This window comes from Oncorhynchus nerka, linkage group LG3 (assembly GCF_034236695.1).
Source record: "Oncorhynchus nerka isolate Pitt River linkage group LG3, Oner_Uvic_2.0, whole genome shotgun sequence".
Lineage (NCBI taxonomy): Eukaryota > Metazoa > Chordata > Actinopteri > Salmoniformes > Salmonidae > Oncorhynchus > Oncorhynchus nerka.
In genome coordinates, this window is record NC_088398.1 from 50,458,111 (window position 1) to 50,473,632 (window position 15,522).

A 15,522-nucleotide genomic window follows, 5' to 3' on the forward strand; every position below is an offset into this window, starting at 1 on the left:
ACCCCCTGTCTATAGCCTCGCTATTGTTATTTTACTGCTGCTCTTTAATTATGTATTTTTTGTTGTTATTTTCTTAACTTAAAACTGCATTGTTGGTTTATGGCTTGTAAGTAAGCATTTCACTGTAAGGTCTACATCTGTATTCGGCGCATATGACAATTTAATTTAATTTAACCTCTTGCCTCTAGTTGGGACGCTTGCGTCCCAACTAGAGCTCTGGAAATGCAAATGCGCTACGCTAAATGCTAATAGTATTAGTTAAAACTCAAAAGTTCATTAAAATACACATGCAGGGTATCAAATTAAAGCTACACTCGTTGTGAATCCAGGCAACAAGTCAGATTTTTAAAATGCTTTTCGGCGACAGCATGAGAAGCTATTATCTGATAGCATGCACCAATACACTACAACAGAAAAGCACAGCAGGGGACGTAAACAAAATAATTAGCATTTCGGCGTTACACAAACCGCACAATAAAATAGAAAACAGTCATTACCTTTCACCATCTTCTTTGTTGGCACTCCTAGATGTCCCATAAACACTATTGGGTCTTTATTTCGATTAAATCGGGCCATATAAAGCCAAGATATCGTTATATGTAGACTGTGTGATAAACGAAAAAAACAGCGATTTCACAACGTAACGTAATTTTTTAAAATTCAAAAAGTAGACGATAAACTTTCACAAATCACTTCGAAATACGTTTGTAATGCTACTTTAGGTATTAGTAAACGTTAATAAGCGATAAAAATCATCCATAGGCGATGTAGAAATCATTAGCTGTCGTCTTGGAAAACATTTCAGGAGAGAGCTCTTCCGGAATGATCTGGGCGGAGACCGGAGGTAAGTCGTGCCCCTCTTTCGGTTCAACCAAGAATCAAAGAGGATTCAATTCACAAGACTCTAGACAACATGGGGATGCTGTGGGAGTTGAATGCTCGGTCTTATCTAATTCGGCTCACTGTTAACAATTGCTGGAAGTGGCGCAAGGATATTTATTTCCATATTCTGTGATCAGGTTTTCCTGCGCTTTCCGATGTAACGCACGTTATGTAATAGCCACAGTCGTGATTTAACCAGTTTTAAAAACGTCCGAGGGTTTCCTATCCACACATTCTAACCATATGAACGTACTATATTCCTGGCATGAGTAGCAGGGCGCTGAAATGTTGCGCGATTTTTAACAAAATGTTCAAAAAAGTAGAGGGTCGACTGAAGAGGTTAATTTGATTTGAGTTTGGCATTCGGCTATTCACGTGCAACATGATTGCACAATTCCAAGCCTGATAGAGTTAGCAGAAGACAGACGAGCAGTATCCACCGTCGAGATACGGAGCTGGCTAGCTTTAGAAGACGCTGAGTAGATCTAGCGTGCATCGTATTATACCCCTCTGCTGTGTCCAGCCCAAACGATTTACCAGTGACAGCGTGGTTCAAGCAGAGTTGAATTGAACCACACTTCAGTCCACCATGACAACCCTTAAAATAACATGCTTGTTTGTGTGTGTGTGGGTGGGTGGGTTTATTAGGGCTGTGACGGTCATGCAATTTTGGATGATGGTTATTTGTCAGCCAAGTGACTGCGGTCCCCCTAATAACTTTTCTTTTTAAATACTGGTAACCAAAGACTTGTTTGCTGCAACACTGTGCTTGTTTCAGCCAAGAGCAACAAAGTTTAGTCACGTTGTAGAGTCCATGTTACAGCAGAAACAGACTCAACCGCACGGCCGCCCCGTCTACAGTCAGCTGTTCGTTCCACGCAACAACAAAAAAGGGTCATGACAGTCTTAAACCGTCGGTTACATGGTTATTAAACGGTAATTGTGCCAGCCCTAGTGTGTGTGTGTGTGTGTGTGTTTGTGTGCGCATAAGTACATATAGTTTTGTATAGTTTTGTGTGTGCATGTGTGGTTGAGATTAAAAAGATTGTAGATAATTGTAAATGTCACGTGCTCCCTCTCCGGCCTCTATGCGCTGTTCGTGTTTCCTTGTTTTGTATCATGTTGTATTTATTTATTAAAGCACTCACTCCCTGCACTTTCCTCACCTAAGGGAAGCATCAGAGAGTGTTTATTTTTTTTGTGTCAGTGGGAATGACGTTGGGTCCGGGAGCCGCTACAGGTTCTTATGCCTCAGCCAGATCGCCAGGCTCCCCTGCCTCTGCCGGCTCGCCAGGCTCCCCTGCCTCTGCCTCTGCCGGCTCGCCAGGCTCTCATGCCTCAGCTGGTCTGTCAGGTTCCCACGCATCAGCAGGGGTGACCGTTCCGCTCCTGATCCCTGGGATCATCATTTTGGTCGGCGTCCTGCAACTGGACTCCATCACTTCCCTGATTACCTTCCCTGTATATGTCACTCCCTTTGTTTCCTTCCCCAGGCGTCATTGTTTCTGTTCCAGTGTCATGTCTGTGCGTCATTCGTTTTTCCTTGTTTTGTATTACGTTGTATTTATTTATTACAACACTCACTCCCTGAACTTGCTTCCCAACTTTCAGCGCACATTGTAACAATAAACTACATTCATCTGACTGAATAAATGCCATAGGTCAAACGTAAACCAAAATAGACATAACCATTTTGCGAGTTTCGGCATCCCCACTCAGATATTTTAAGTACCTGTATTCTAACATAACTTTATGTGATTATCGGACTTATGAGCTGTTTATAGCGACCACAGTCCAAGCTTTAATTTATGAAATCTATCTTAGCCAGAGATGTAAAGTTAAAACCTATGCATAATGCTATGTGTATAGTGTAAATCACATTTACCAATAGACCAATACAATTTTTAACATATATTCAATCAAAGAGTTTACTCTTTAAATGAGGCATGCATTTACTCCAATCAACTAATACGTTGTACTAGTCACAAATGAATTGACACTTCCAGTGTACATGTAGTGGAGCATTCATTACAGTATATAAGACAGAGTAAATAACTCTACTAATAAGACGTACGTGGTTCCAAGTTTTTTTTTTTATCATCTCCAAGTGAAAAAGTTGAATGTGTGTCTGTCTGCACACACATGGAGCTTGCAAACAAGTTCACAATTAAACTTAGACCAAACGGAAACTCACCCCCAACATGAATTAACATTACTTTGCACATTTCTGGGGGAAGACAAAAGGCAGGACATCACACCCAGATTAAAATCGAATCAACTCAATTCAATTCGAATGTTAAGGACAACAGAAATGTGCCTGAAAACCGAAAAACCCAACATACAATTTCAGCCCTGTCTCTCTGAAAATGCATCAACCGTAAAAGATACAATGTAATTAGACATGTAAAAATGTACAGCTCTTTATGAACTCTTGAAACAATCCAAACACAACAGTTTCATTCAAACAGTAACATTAATTTTGTCGATTCAAGTTTTCATCAATCTTCACACTTCAGACGGTATCCGTACTCCCAAGGTCTGTGGGAACGTTCTTCTCTGGGAAATGCCACAGTGGAGGTGTGCTTCCCTCCTGTGATAGCAAACATAATATGGCCAGCCATTGGGACAATGCCATAAATTGTGATTGAATCATCACTCTGTGCTCCCACGCCAGCCTGTCGCCGACGCATCTGAATCACAGACTCCAAGGTCATCATCTCTCCCACTATGTGTGTGTTTTCCACCTGCTGATGACAAGTACTCATAACATAGATTCCCACTGAGTCCCTAGTACTATAGGATCAGGTCCTACTAGTTTCTCTATTGAAGTAAAGGTTGGACTCCATTTTAAGGGAAAAAAAACATTCTGAGTAGAGTTACTATAACTGAGACAGGATGATTGTGGTTTTAAAACTCTACTCTACCACTGGGATTCAGGTGTGCTGCTCAGATAGGTGTGTTGTGGCAATTATGGTTATAGTGGTGTTGGTTATTTAGCTTGAGGCAAACTTCTCTTTTTCGCCTGTCTCACGTTGCTAATTGGATATGAGACTATGAAGTTGGTTGGACGTGGTGTAGATCTTAAGAACTAATATTCCTTTCTATTTTTTTCAACATAATATGAAATAATTATCTTGGTCTTCATTTTATCATTGGAACCACAATACCCACAGGACAAGGGGAGATGTTGAGAACCTTTCCCTGGCCCCTTAGGGCGCCCGGCCACTGAAATTGTGGCCAATATCAAATCCTTACTTTTATGATCCTAGAACCACGATACTTTATGACCCCAAAGGACCCTCCATAGGACACTTCAATGTTGTTCTTAATCGGTGAGCATCACAGAAACTCAAGGCATGCCTCTGTCTCTGCAGGGAGACAACTCTAACAACACATACAGCAAAGCTATCTGAGCATAAGCAAGTCTACTGGCATGAAGATTCTCTCCTAACTTAAACTTATTCCCTACTTTGTAACCGCACTCCTCTATTCACACTGAATATCATTTGTTGGAGCATTTTTCTTCACACTCTTTTTAGTCGGTATTTCATAAAATGCTCAGATAGTGAGTCCTGCCCCAGGGAGAATTGATTGTTGATCTCACAACTCTACTATTAGAGTAGTTTCTTCTCACCAATGCTGTGTAAGAAGCACATTCAGAAAACAATCATCAGAAGCAGCATCGATACAAATCCGCTTACAACCTCCTCTGACTGTTGCTCTGTTTGTTTTTATACATCAGAACGAGGATGGGGCATGAATATAGCACATCAAACAAGGATGGGGCATGAGTAATAAGAAGTCTCTTATGGTAAATTGTGCTTTATTCATGCCCATCCTCGTTTGATGTGTTCCTCCTGGTAGGGAGCAGGAGGCATGAAAGACACCTTTGAAATGTAGATGCTGAATAAATACTTTTTTCAGAAGGAAAGGCAGTGCTTGACTTGGGGCGGAGCTGTCCAGAGCCCCTACCAGTGCCTCCCTTTTTTTCGGGAAATGCATACCGGCACCTCTGTAAAGCAAAGTAGCCTATCACCAGCCTGGAATCACACACAGTCAAAAAAGTTGGTCAAAGCGGAATGAAGGCGGGATCTGAAGTGAATAACAATGGAGTGTAGGCAATCATATCCTGATTCTGCTTTGTTTAAGTTTATTTGCACTAGTCTGTGAATCTGGTGTATGCTTGCCATGAGGCCAGCATCACGGAGTCGCTTCTTCACTGTTGACGTTGAGACTGGTGTTTTGCAGGTACTATTTAATGAAGCTGCCAGTCGAGGACTTGTGGGGCATCTGTTTCTCAAACTAGACACTCTAATGTACTTGTCCTCTTGCTCAGTTGTGCACCGGGGCCTCCCACTCCGCTTTCTAGTCTGGTTAGAGACAGATTGCGCTGTTCTGTGAAGCGTTGTACTAGATCTTCAGTTTCTTGGCAATTTCTCACATGAAATAGCCTTCATTTCTCAGAACAAGAATAGACTGATGAGTTTCAGAAGAAATGTATTTGTTTCTGGCCATTTTTAATCTGTAATCGAACCCACAAATGCTGATGCTCCAGATACTCAACTAGTCTAAAGAAAGTCAGTTTTATTGCTTCTTTAGTCAGAATAACAGTTTTCAGCTGTGCTAACATAATTGCAAAATGGTTTAATTAGCCTTTTAAAATGATAAACTTGGATTAGCTAACACAACGTGCCATTGGAACACAGGAGTGATGGTTGCTGATAATGGGGCTCTGTACGCCTATGTGGATATTCCATAAAACATCAGCCGTTTCCAGCTACAATAGTCATTTACAACATTCACAATGTCTACACTGTATTTCTGATCAATGTGATGTTATTTTAATGGACAACAAAATGTGCTTTTCTCTCAAAAACAAGGACATTTCAAAGTGACCCCAAACTTTTTAAGGTATTTATAAGGTATATATATATATATATATATATACATATATATATACACACACAGTATATCACAGTATATCACAAAAGTGAGTACACGCCTCACATTTTTGTAAATATTTGAGTATATCTTTTCATGTGACAACACTGAAGAAATGACACTTTGCTACAATGTAAAGTAGTGAGTGTACAGCTGGTATAACAGTGTAAATTTGCTGTCCCCTCAAAATAACTCAACACACAGTCATTAATGTCTAAACCGCTGGCAACAAAAGTGAGTACACTCCTAAGTGAAAATGTCCAAATTGGGCCCAATTAGCCATTTTCCCTCCCCGGTGTCATGTGACTCGTTATTGTTACAATGTCTCAGGTGTGAATGGGGAGCAGGTGTGTTAAATTTGGTATCATCGCTCTCACACTCCCTCACACTGACTGGTTACTGGAAGTTCAACATGGCACCTCATGGCAAAGAACTCTCTGAGGATCTGACAAAAAAATTGTTGCGCTACATAAAGATGGCCTGGGCTATAAGACAGGTTCCACTCAGAACAGGCCTTGCCATGGTCGACCAAAGAATTTGAGTGCACGTGCTCAGCGTCATATCCAGAGGTTGTCTTTGGGAAATAGATGTATGAGTGCTGACAGATATAAAACTTTTAAGTTGCATGTATTTGAAAATAACTGCATTGGTGAATCCAAAATGTATTTTTAATGCTGTCATGGAAATACATGTATTTCCTATGGCCAAGTCATTTATGCTTTCAATGCCTTTAGTTTTCCAAGTGGACCAATTTATCCGTGAATTCTGAAAAGCTTTCCAAGGATTGTTCCATAGGGTTTTCTTTTTAGGGAGTGATATTGGTTCTTGTAGAATACGTTTAAATCCCTTAAAACGTATTTTTTTTTAAATTCTCATCAATCTACACACAATGCCCCATAATGATAACGAAAAAACTGGTTGTAGAAATTTTGGCACATTTATAAAACAAACAACGAATGAAATATCATATTTAAATAAGTACTCAAACCATTTACTCAGTACTTTGTTGAAGCACCTTTGGAAACAATTACAGCCTCGAGTCTTCTTGGGTATGACGCCTCAAGCTTGGCACACCTGTATTTCTGGGAGTTTCTCCCATTCTTCTCTGCAGATCCTCTCAAGCTCTGTCAGGTTGGATGGGGAGCGTCGCTGCACAGCTATTTTCAGGTCTCTCCAGAGATGTTCGATTGGGTTAAAGTCTGGGCTCTGGCTGGCCCACTCAGAGACTTGTCCCGAAGCCTCTCCTGCATTGTCTTGATTGTGTGCTTAGGGTCATTGTCCAGTTGGAAGGTGAACCTTCGCCCCAGTCTGAGGTCCTGAACTCTCTGGAACAGGTTATCATCAAGGATCTCTCTGTACTTTGCTTCGTTTGTCTTTCCCTCGATGTAAATATTCTTAAAGTGGCATTATCCTGACTGGTCTCCCAGTCCCTGCCGCTGACAAATATCCCCACACCATGATGCTGCCACCACCATGCTTCACCGTAGGGATGGTACTAGGTTTCCTTTAGATGTGACGCATGGCATTCAGGCCAATGAGTTCAATGTTGGTTTCATCAGACCAGATAATCTTGTTTCTAATTTTCTGAGTGTCTTTAGGTGCCTTTTGGCAAACTCCAAGCAGGCTGTCATGTGCCTTTTATTGAGAAGCGGCTTCATTCTAGCCACTCTCCCATAAAGGCCTGATTGGTGGAGTGCTGCAGAGATGGTTGTCCTTCTGGAAGGTTCTCCCATCTCCTCAGAGGAACTCTGGCGTGCTGTCAGAGTGACCATCAGGTTCTTGGTCACTTCCCCTACCAAAGCCCTTCTCCCTCGATTGCTCAGTTTGGCCGGAGAGCCAGCTCTAGGTGGTGGTTCCAAACTTCTTCCATTTAAGAATGATGGAGGCCACTGTGTTCTTTGGGACCTTCAATGCTGCAGAAATGTTTTGGTACCCTTCCCCAGATTGATGCCTCGACACAATTCTGTCCCGGAGCTCTACTGACAATTCCTTCGACCTCGTGGCTTGGTTTTTGCTCTGACATGCGCTGTCAACTGTGGGACCTTAAATAGACAGATGTGTGCCTTTCCAAATTACATAGCAAAGGGTCTGAATACTTATGTAAATAAGGTATTTCTGTTTTTAATTTCTTAGAAATGAGCAAAAATTTCTAAAAGCCTGTTTTTGCTTTGTGTGGTATTGTGCGTAGATTGATGAGGGAAAAAAATAGTTTAATCAATTTTAGAATAAGGCTGTAACATAACAAAATGTGGAAAAAGTCAAGGGGTCTGAATAACTTTTCGAATGCACCGTACACTAGGTGTACACAACATTAAGAAAACCTTCCTAATATTGAGTTGCATCCTCTTTTGTCCCCAGAAAAGCTTTAATTCATCGGGGCATAAGCTACAAGGTGTCAAAAGCATTCCACAGGGATGCTGGCCCATGTTAACTCCAATGCTTCCCACAGTTGAGCAAGGCAGTTAACCCACTGTTCCCCAGGTGCCGATCACGTGGATGTCAAATAAGGCAGCCCCCCGCACCTCTCTGATTCAGAGGGGTTGGGTTAAATGCGGAAGACACATTTCAGCTGAATGCGTTCAGTTGTACAACTGACTAAGTATCCCCCTTTCCTTTTCCCAGTTGTGTCAAGTTGGCTGGATATCCTTTGGGTGGTGGGCCATTCTTGATACACAGCAGCGTTGGAAAACACAGCACCATTGCAGTTCTTGACACACTCAAACTGGTGTGCCTGGCACCTACAACCATACCCCTTTTAAAGACGTTTAAATATTTTGTCTTGCCCATTCCCCCTCTGAATAGCACTCATACACAAACCATGTCTCAATTGTATTAAGGCTTAAAATGAACCTGTCTCCTCCCCTTCATCTACACGGATTAAGGTGGATTTAACAGGTGGTGACATCAGTGAGGGATCATAGCTTTCACGTAGATTCACCTGGTCAGTCTATGTCATGAAAAGAGCAGGTCATGTTCCTGTCACGCCCTGAACATAGAGAGCTTTTTATTCTCTATGTTGGTTAGGTCGGGGTGTGACTAGGGTGGGTCATCTAGGTAATTATATTTCTATGTTGGCCTGGTATGGATCCCAATCAGAGGCAGCTGTTAATCGTTGTCTCTGATTGGGGATCATATTTAGGCAGCCAGTTCCCCTTTGTGGGATCTTGACTATGTGAGTACTATAGCAGCTTCACATTTCGTTTTGTATTTATTGTTTTCTTTGAATTTCACTTCAAAATAAAGAGGATGGAACCATACCACGCTACATCTTGGTCCACTCATTCAGACGAGTGTGACAGTTCCTAAGGTTTTGTACATTCAGTGTATATTTCAGTCATATTGAAATAAATATAATGTTCAGTCAATTGAGTTCTATTTTGTATGCTACACTGTCACATTTTTTCCTCTATATTTCATGATGTGTTACAATGTGCGCAATTGGAAATGATGCAGACAATTATATTCATGGAAGCCACAATCTATCTGCAATATTAAAGCTGATATAGCCCCTAAAAAAAGGTGATATCTCTCTAGGAGCTGAACCATCGGCAGAATTGTGGAATGATTAGAACGTTAAATTAAGATTTGACTGAAGAAAGCTTATCAGAGAGCAGCTCTGCCTTTCTTTCAATCCTATCAGTATCGGTATAGTACATGGTCCAGCGACGCACTTAACGAACGTTCTTTCTGCGTGGTGTTTTGGGAAACACATTTTATGTACATCTTTGTAGTAAAGATGCATCGTTAAAACACTCGTAAGCCTAAAAACACTCGTAAGCCTAAATCCCATCGCTAACGAGAAACGTGGCCTATGGGTGTGCTCCGGAGGTTTGTGTATTTTGGAGGGAAACAATTATTTGGGATTTGAAAAAAAACTCCAGGCCACTCTTGAATGTCTAAGACGAAACTCAGCAAAAAAAAGAAACGTCCCTTTTACAGGACCCTGTCTTTCAAAGATAATTAGTAAAAATACAAATAACTTCACAGATCTTCATTGTAAAGGGTTTAAACACTGTTTACCGTGCTTGTTCAATAAACCACAATTAATGAACATGCACCTGTGGAACGGTCGTTAAGACACTAACAGCTTACAGACAGTAGGCAATTCAGGTCACAGTTAGGAAAACATAGAACACTAAAGAGACCTTTCTACGGACTCTGAAAAACACCAAAAGAAAGATGCCCTGCTGTTTATCGTCGATGGAATGAGCGTTACAACGAGGCCTGTACTCTGGAGCGGGATTGATTTGGAGGTGGAGGTGTAACAGTATAGTTTCCGTCCCTCTCCTCGCCCCAACCTGGGCTCGAACCAGCACACATCAACAACTGACACCCACGAAGCATCGTTACCCATCGCGCCACAAAAGCCGCGGCCCTTGCAGAGCAAGGGGAACAACTACTTCAGGTCTCAGAGTGAGTGACATCACCGACTGAAACGCTATTAGAGCGCACCACCGCTAACTAGCTAGCCATTTCACATTGGTTAGAGAGGGTCCATCATGGTCTGGGACGGTGTGTCAGAGCATCATAGGACTGAGCTTGTTGTCATTGCAGGCAATCTCAACGCTGTGCGTTACAGGGAAGACATCCTCCTCCCTCTTGTGGTACCCTTCCTGCAGGCTCATCCTGACATGACGCTCCAGCATGACAATGCCACCAAGACAGGAATGTCAGTGTTCTGCCATGGCCAGCGAAGAGCCCGGATCTCAATCCCATTGAGCACATCTGGGACTTGTTGGATCGGAGGGTGAGGGCTTGGACCTTCCTTGGTGGAAGAGTGGGGTAACATTTCACAGCAATAACTGGCAAATCTGGTGCAGTCCATGAGGAGGAGATGCACTGCAGTACTTGCAGCTGGTGGCCACACCAGATACTGACTGTTACTTTTGATTTTGACCCCCCCTTTGTTCAGGGACACATTTTTCCATTTCTGTTAGTCACATGTCTGTGGAACTTGTTCAGTTTATGTCTCAGTTATTGAATCTTGTTATGTTCATACAAATATTTACTGAGTTTAGATTTCCAGTATGTAGAAGTTATAATGGACCTGTATATATATTTTCTATTGTTTTGACAAACAAATTGGTCTGAAAAAAATCTGTGGCCCTCGAAAACCCTGTTGTTGACAAACCCAACACATGCAGATAGCTGGCAAGCAGGCAGGCACAAACACTTACACTGACTTACACACAGTCACACACACAAAAACAAACAAACAGACAAACAATCCTTTCTATCACAGTCAATCAGTGTGATTTTGTCTCTTTGGTTAAACCACAAAATTGCAATCCATGTCAATCCAGCGAACCATGTAATTACATTTATATGAAGGAAATATGAGGTTATTGGAGTAAAGAAGTTATGATGGAACTGTTATGTTCAGCAGAGCGGCATGTTTTCTTGTTTGAAGTTTAAAAAAATGCAAATGTGATTGCTTATGTAAGATTCCAAGATTAAATTTGTCCTCTGAAAATCTTCTCTCTTTCAATAGTTTTTACACTCGCATTATATAAATACTTGCTGTTCTAATGCAAAAAATGACTTAGACCTTTATGCTCTAATCGTATAACTATTTAGGCCTAGCATTGTCCTTATTCGCACGTTTCAGCTCCAACGGGAAGAGAGACATATTTGTTGAGTATGAGTCACAACTTCCTGCTTTCTAGCTGGCTCTAAAATACCTTCACTGGAAGAGAAATCCTACGCACTCAATTATCCTGCTTTCAAATATTATGCTCAGAGTGCCATTTCTGAGTTGAGTAACTCATTGTTTGTCTAACTAGCCTGTTCCTGAGGTATTAGAGATGCTATTAGTGAGCTAAGAACAGAATAATGCAACAAGTAATTAAGTAATTGCATTATGTTTAGTAAGTGTTTAGAACATTTGTAGAGAGATGATGTTCTTTTCCTCATGTACAATTTCAGGGTTTCCAGCTCTGTTCGTGGCAACATGGGCAGTTGTCCGGGCAACACTGGCAGATGGAAGGTGAGTGAGACACTAGTCCAAATTCAGTATTTAGGTAATTAATGTAGATACAGTATCTAATAACTATCTTCAATGATCTTCTCACCAGATGGAATCCTCCAGCTATGGCCCTTGCAAGCACCTTGGCAGGCTTCCATTATACATCTTCATATGCACTATATAAATATGAATTTATGTAGAGTGCCCTTACCAGTAGCAAGTGCACCATATCTCCTCCAAGGAATTGGGATGCAAAACATCATAATATTCAACATCACAATAGTGAATACATTTAAATTAACATCACCGTAGTAAATAGATTTACCTGTTTCATAGCTTTCTAGATAATTATATTGGTTTGAGCATTTTGTACTTACTTATATAGGCCTTTTTGTTCTTTGTGGAACATAGGCCATCGATGTATCACCTCCATCCCTTTCATTATTTTGCTCTCCGCTCCAGGTGTTGCCATGTCACACCCTCAGCCTTCATTTGATCATCTGTACCAGCATGATATGTTGGATGAATCTAGACAAACTATTTTATGCTTTGAGTCATCAAAGGTCAATTAGGGGTGCTTATATTTGTCCTGTTTCACACATGTACAAGTGCATATCCCATTCCCCCTGAGACACCCTCGGAGAGTGAGGTCAGGGCCATGTGCGAAACAACATATGTACGAGACAAATTCTGCTGGCTGGGCAACAGGTTTTATTCAGACCTGGTGCCAGGATAGTGACTAAGGGAGCAGTTGAAATCTGCGAGTGGGCACAATATTTTGGGGTTCTTGCATTGGAATGATATTTAATTATCAAAACCTGAGGAAAACTAAAATCACACCCAACAGGCCATTCAATGCTGAGCCTGCCCTCTGAAGCCCCGCCTTCCTGGCTATAATTCATTACCTTAATTCTTCGCTCTTCAGCTCGCCTGAAGGAAGAATGTGTCGAGCAATTTAAACACTTTTTAAGTACTCGAAGACTAGATTCAGCTCCGACTTAGGTGTTTGTTAGTGGGGAGAGCGTACTCGTCCCCCTAGATGTTGCGAGTTTGGTCTTGGTATTGTTTTTTGTGTTTGTTAAAAGCTCACTACTTTCTGCTCTGCTTGCGTAGCCAGTGCTTGAGTAAGATGGCCAGTGGTAAGAGTAAGTTCAAAAATATTTCCTGGGAATCCCTTCATTTAGCCATCTGGTGCTACCAGGTTATGGCGAGTTCATGAATGTAGAGGGTATGGAGGAGAAGGGGTTGCAATATTTGAATGAGCCAGTTTCCCCAGCAAGGTTGTTTGGCTCGGCTATGGAGTACTTACTGTCCATTTTGAGGAGAAACATAAACAGGACGCAGCTCTTCCGTGACTTTTCCCATGAAAATCCTTTGCGGAGACATCTCGGCAGTTCCCGAGGCATGAAGGAAAAGGTCCAGGCCAGAAGCGGGTTTCCCCGGGCCAGGGGGTGGCTTCGAGGTCAGTTTATGACCATCTTGGTGCTTCTGGGCAACGGCATATGTCTGGGTTGAAGGAGAGCATGGTGAAAGCAGATTCTTCCATGGTGCGGGGAGTGTAGCAGACCTTGCGACCCTAGCTGGAGGCCAGGGGAGGGGGCATGTTCTCTGGGCCTTCCTGCCCAAGCATTAACTGTGGCAACAGTGCTCACAAGTGGCTCGGTCAATGGGGACAAGTTACTAGTTGCCGAAGTCCCCAAACCCAGTGTGGGCCGGGGATCAGAACGGCAGTACCACGAAAGCAGATTATTCAGGGGTATCGAGAGTGCAGTATCATCTAGGTGTGGGAATAATAAACACAGTTCATTCCCCACGTTCAGACACATGGTTGTCAAGAGTGGTGGATATGAAAACAAGCATGAAATAAAAAAACTAATTTTCCAGCCTCCGTAGTGGTGCAGCGGCACTGAGGCACTGCATCGCACTACGTACCCGGGTTCAATCCTGGGCTGTATTACAACTGGCCTTGACCGGGAGTCCCATAGGGTGGTGCACAATTGGTCCAGTGTCATCTGGATTAGGGGAGGGTTTGGCTGGAGGGGGAGCTTTACCTGGCTCATCGTGCTCTAGCGACTCCTTGTGGTGGGCTGGGCGCCTGCAGGCTGATCTCGGTTGTCAGTTGAACAGTGTTTCCGTCAACACATGCAGCTAGCGGGTGGGTGTTAAGAAGTGCGGTTTGGCTGGTCATGTTTCCAAGGATGCATGACTTGACCTTTGCCTCCCGAGCCCGTTATAGAGTTGCAGCGATGAGACAAGATTGAAATTGGGGAGAAAAAGGGGGTAAAATATATATACACTACCCTTCAAAAGTTTTGGGTTACTAAGAAATGTCCTTGTTTTTGAAAGAAAAGCCAATTATAATAACATCTGTCACGCCCTGACCATAGTTATCTATGTTTTATGTATTATTTTGGTCAGGTCGGGGTGTGACGAGGGTGGGTATGTGTGTTTTTGTCCTGTCTAGGGTTTTTGTATATTTGTATATTTATGTTTTTTTGTATGTCTAGGTAATGCAGGTCTATGGTGGCCTGAATTGGTTCCCAATCAGAGGCAGTTGTTTATTGTTTTGGTTTTGTGGGTTATTGTCTATGTGTAGTTGCCTGTCAGCACTCGGTTTATATAGCTTCACGTTCGTTTTGTTATTTTGTTAGTTTGTTTAGTGTTCTTTCTTTATTAACTTCTTGCGTCGAGCCATCCCGGATCCGGTATCGTGACTACAGCCTCAAGCTCATTACCATAACGCAACGTTAACTATTCATGAAAATCGCAAATGAAATTAAATGAATCTATTTGCTCTCAAGCTTAGCCTTTTGTTAACAACACTGTTATCTCAGATTTTCAAAATATGCTTCTCAACCATTGCAAAACAAGCATTTGTGTAACAGTATTGATAGCTAGCGTAGCATTTAGCGTAGCATTTAGCATTCAGCAGGCAACATTTTCACAAAAACCAGAAAAGCATTCAAATAAAATCATTTACCTTTGAAGAACTTCGGATGTTTTCAATGAGGAGACTCTCAGATAGCAAATGTTCAGTTTTTCCTGAAAGATTATTTGTTTAGGACAAATCGCTCCGTTTTCTGCGTCACGTTTAGCTACGAAAAAAACCTGTATCCAGGATTGTGTAAATCTATCCGCAAGCTCATTAGCATAACACAACGTTAACTATTCATGAAAATCGCAAATGAAATGAAATTAATCTATTTGCTCTCAAGCTTAGCCTTTTGTTAACAACACTGTCATCTCAGATTTTCAAAATATGCTTTTGAACCATAGCTAAACAAGCATTTGTGTAACAGTATTGATAGCCTAGCATAGGATTATGCCTGTCTTTCAGCATGCAACATTTTCACAAAAACCAGAAAAGGATTCAAATAAAATCATTTACCTTTGAAGAACTTCAGATGTTTTCAATGAGGAGACTCTCAGTTAGATAGCAAATGTTCCGTTTTTACAAAAAATATTATTTGTGTCGACTAATCGCTCCGTTTTGTTCATCACGTTTGGGTAAGAAAAAAAAAAAAAAAAAAGAAAATATTAAGTCATTAAAACGCGAACTTTTTTCCAAATTAACTCCATAATATCGACAGAAACATGGCAAACCGATGTTTAGAATCAATCCTCAAGGTGTTTTTCACATATCTATCGACGATAAATCCTTCGTGGCAGTTGACTTTCTCTTCTGAAGAAATGGAACGCGCATGGACCTACAGATTACGCAATAATTTCGACAC

At 41.7% G+C, this 15,522-nt stretch overlaps 1 protein-coding gene across 1 annotated transcript in view; it reads left to right on the plus strand.

The window, feature by feature from the left end:
- pth2ra (parathyroid hormone 2 receptor a) overlaps window positions 1–15,522 on the plus strand; it is a 98,725-nt gene that overhangs the window by 56,808 nt on the left and 26,395 nt on the right. Inside the window, exon 8 of the mRNA XM_029644094.2 lies at window positions 11,749–11,809. Coding sequence (XP_029499954.1) covers window positions 11,749–11,809 — 61 coding nt within the window. The remainder of the gene's footprint in view (window positions 1–11,748; window positions 11,810–15,522) is intronic.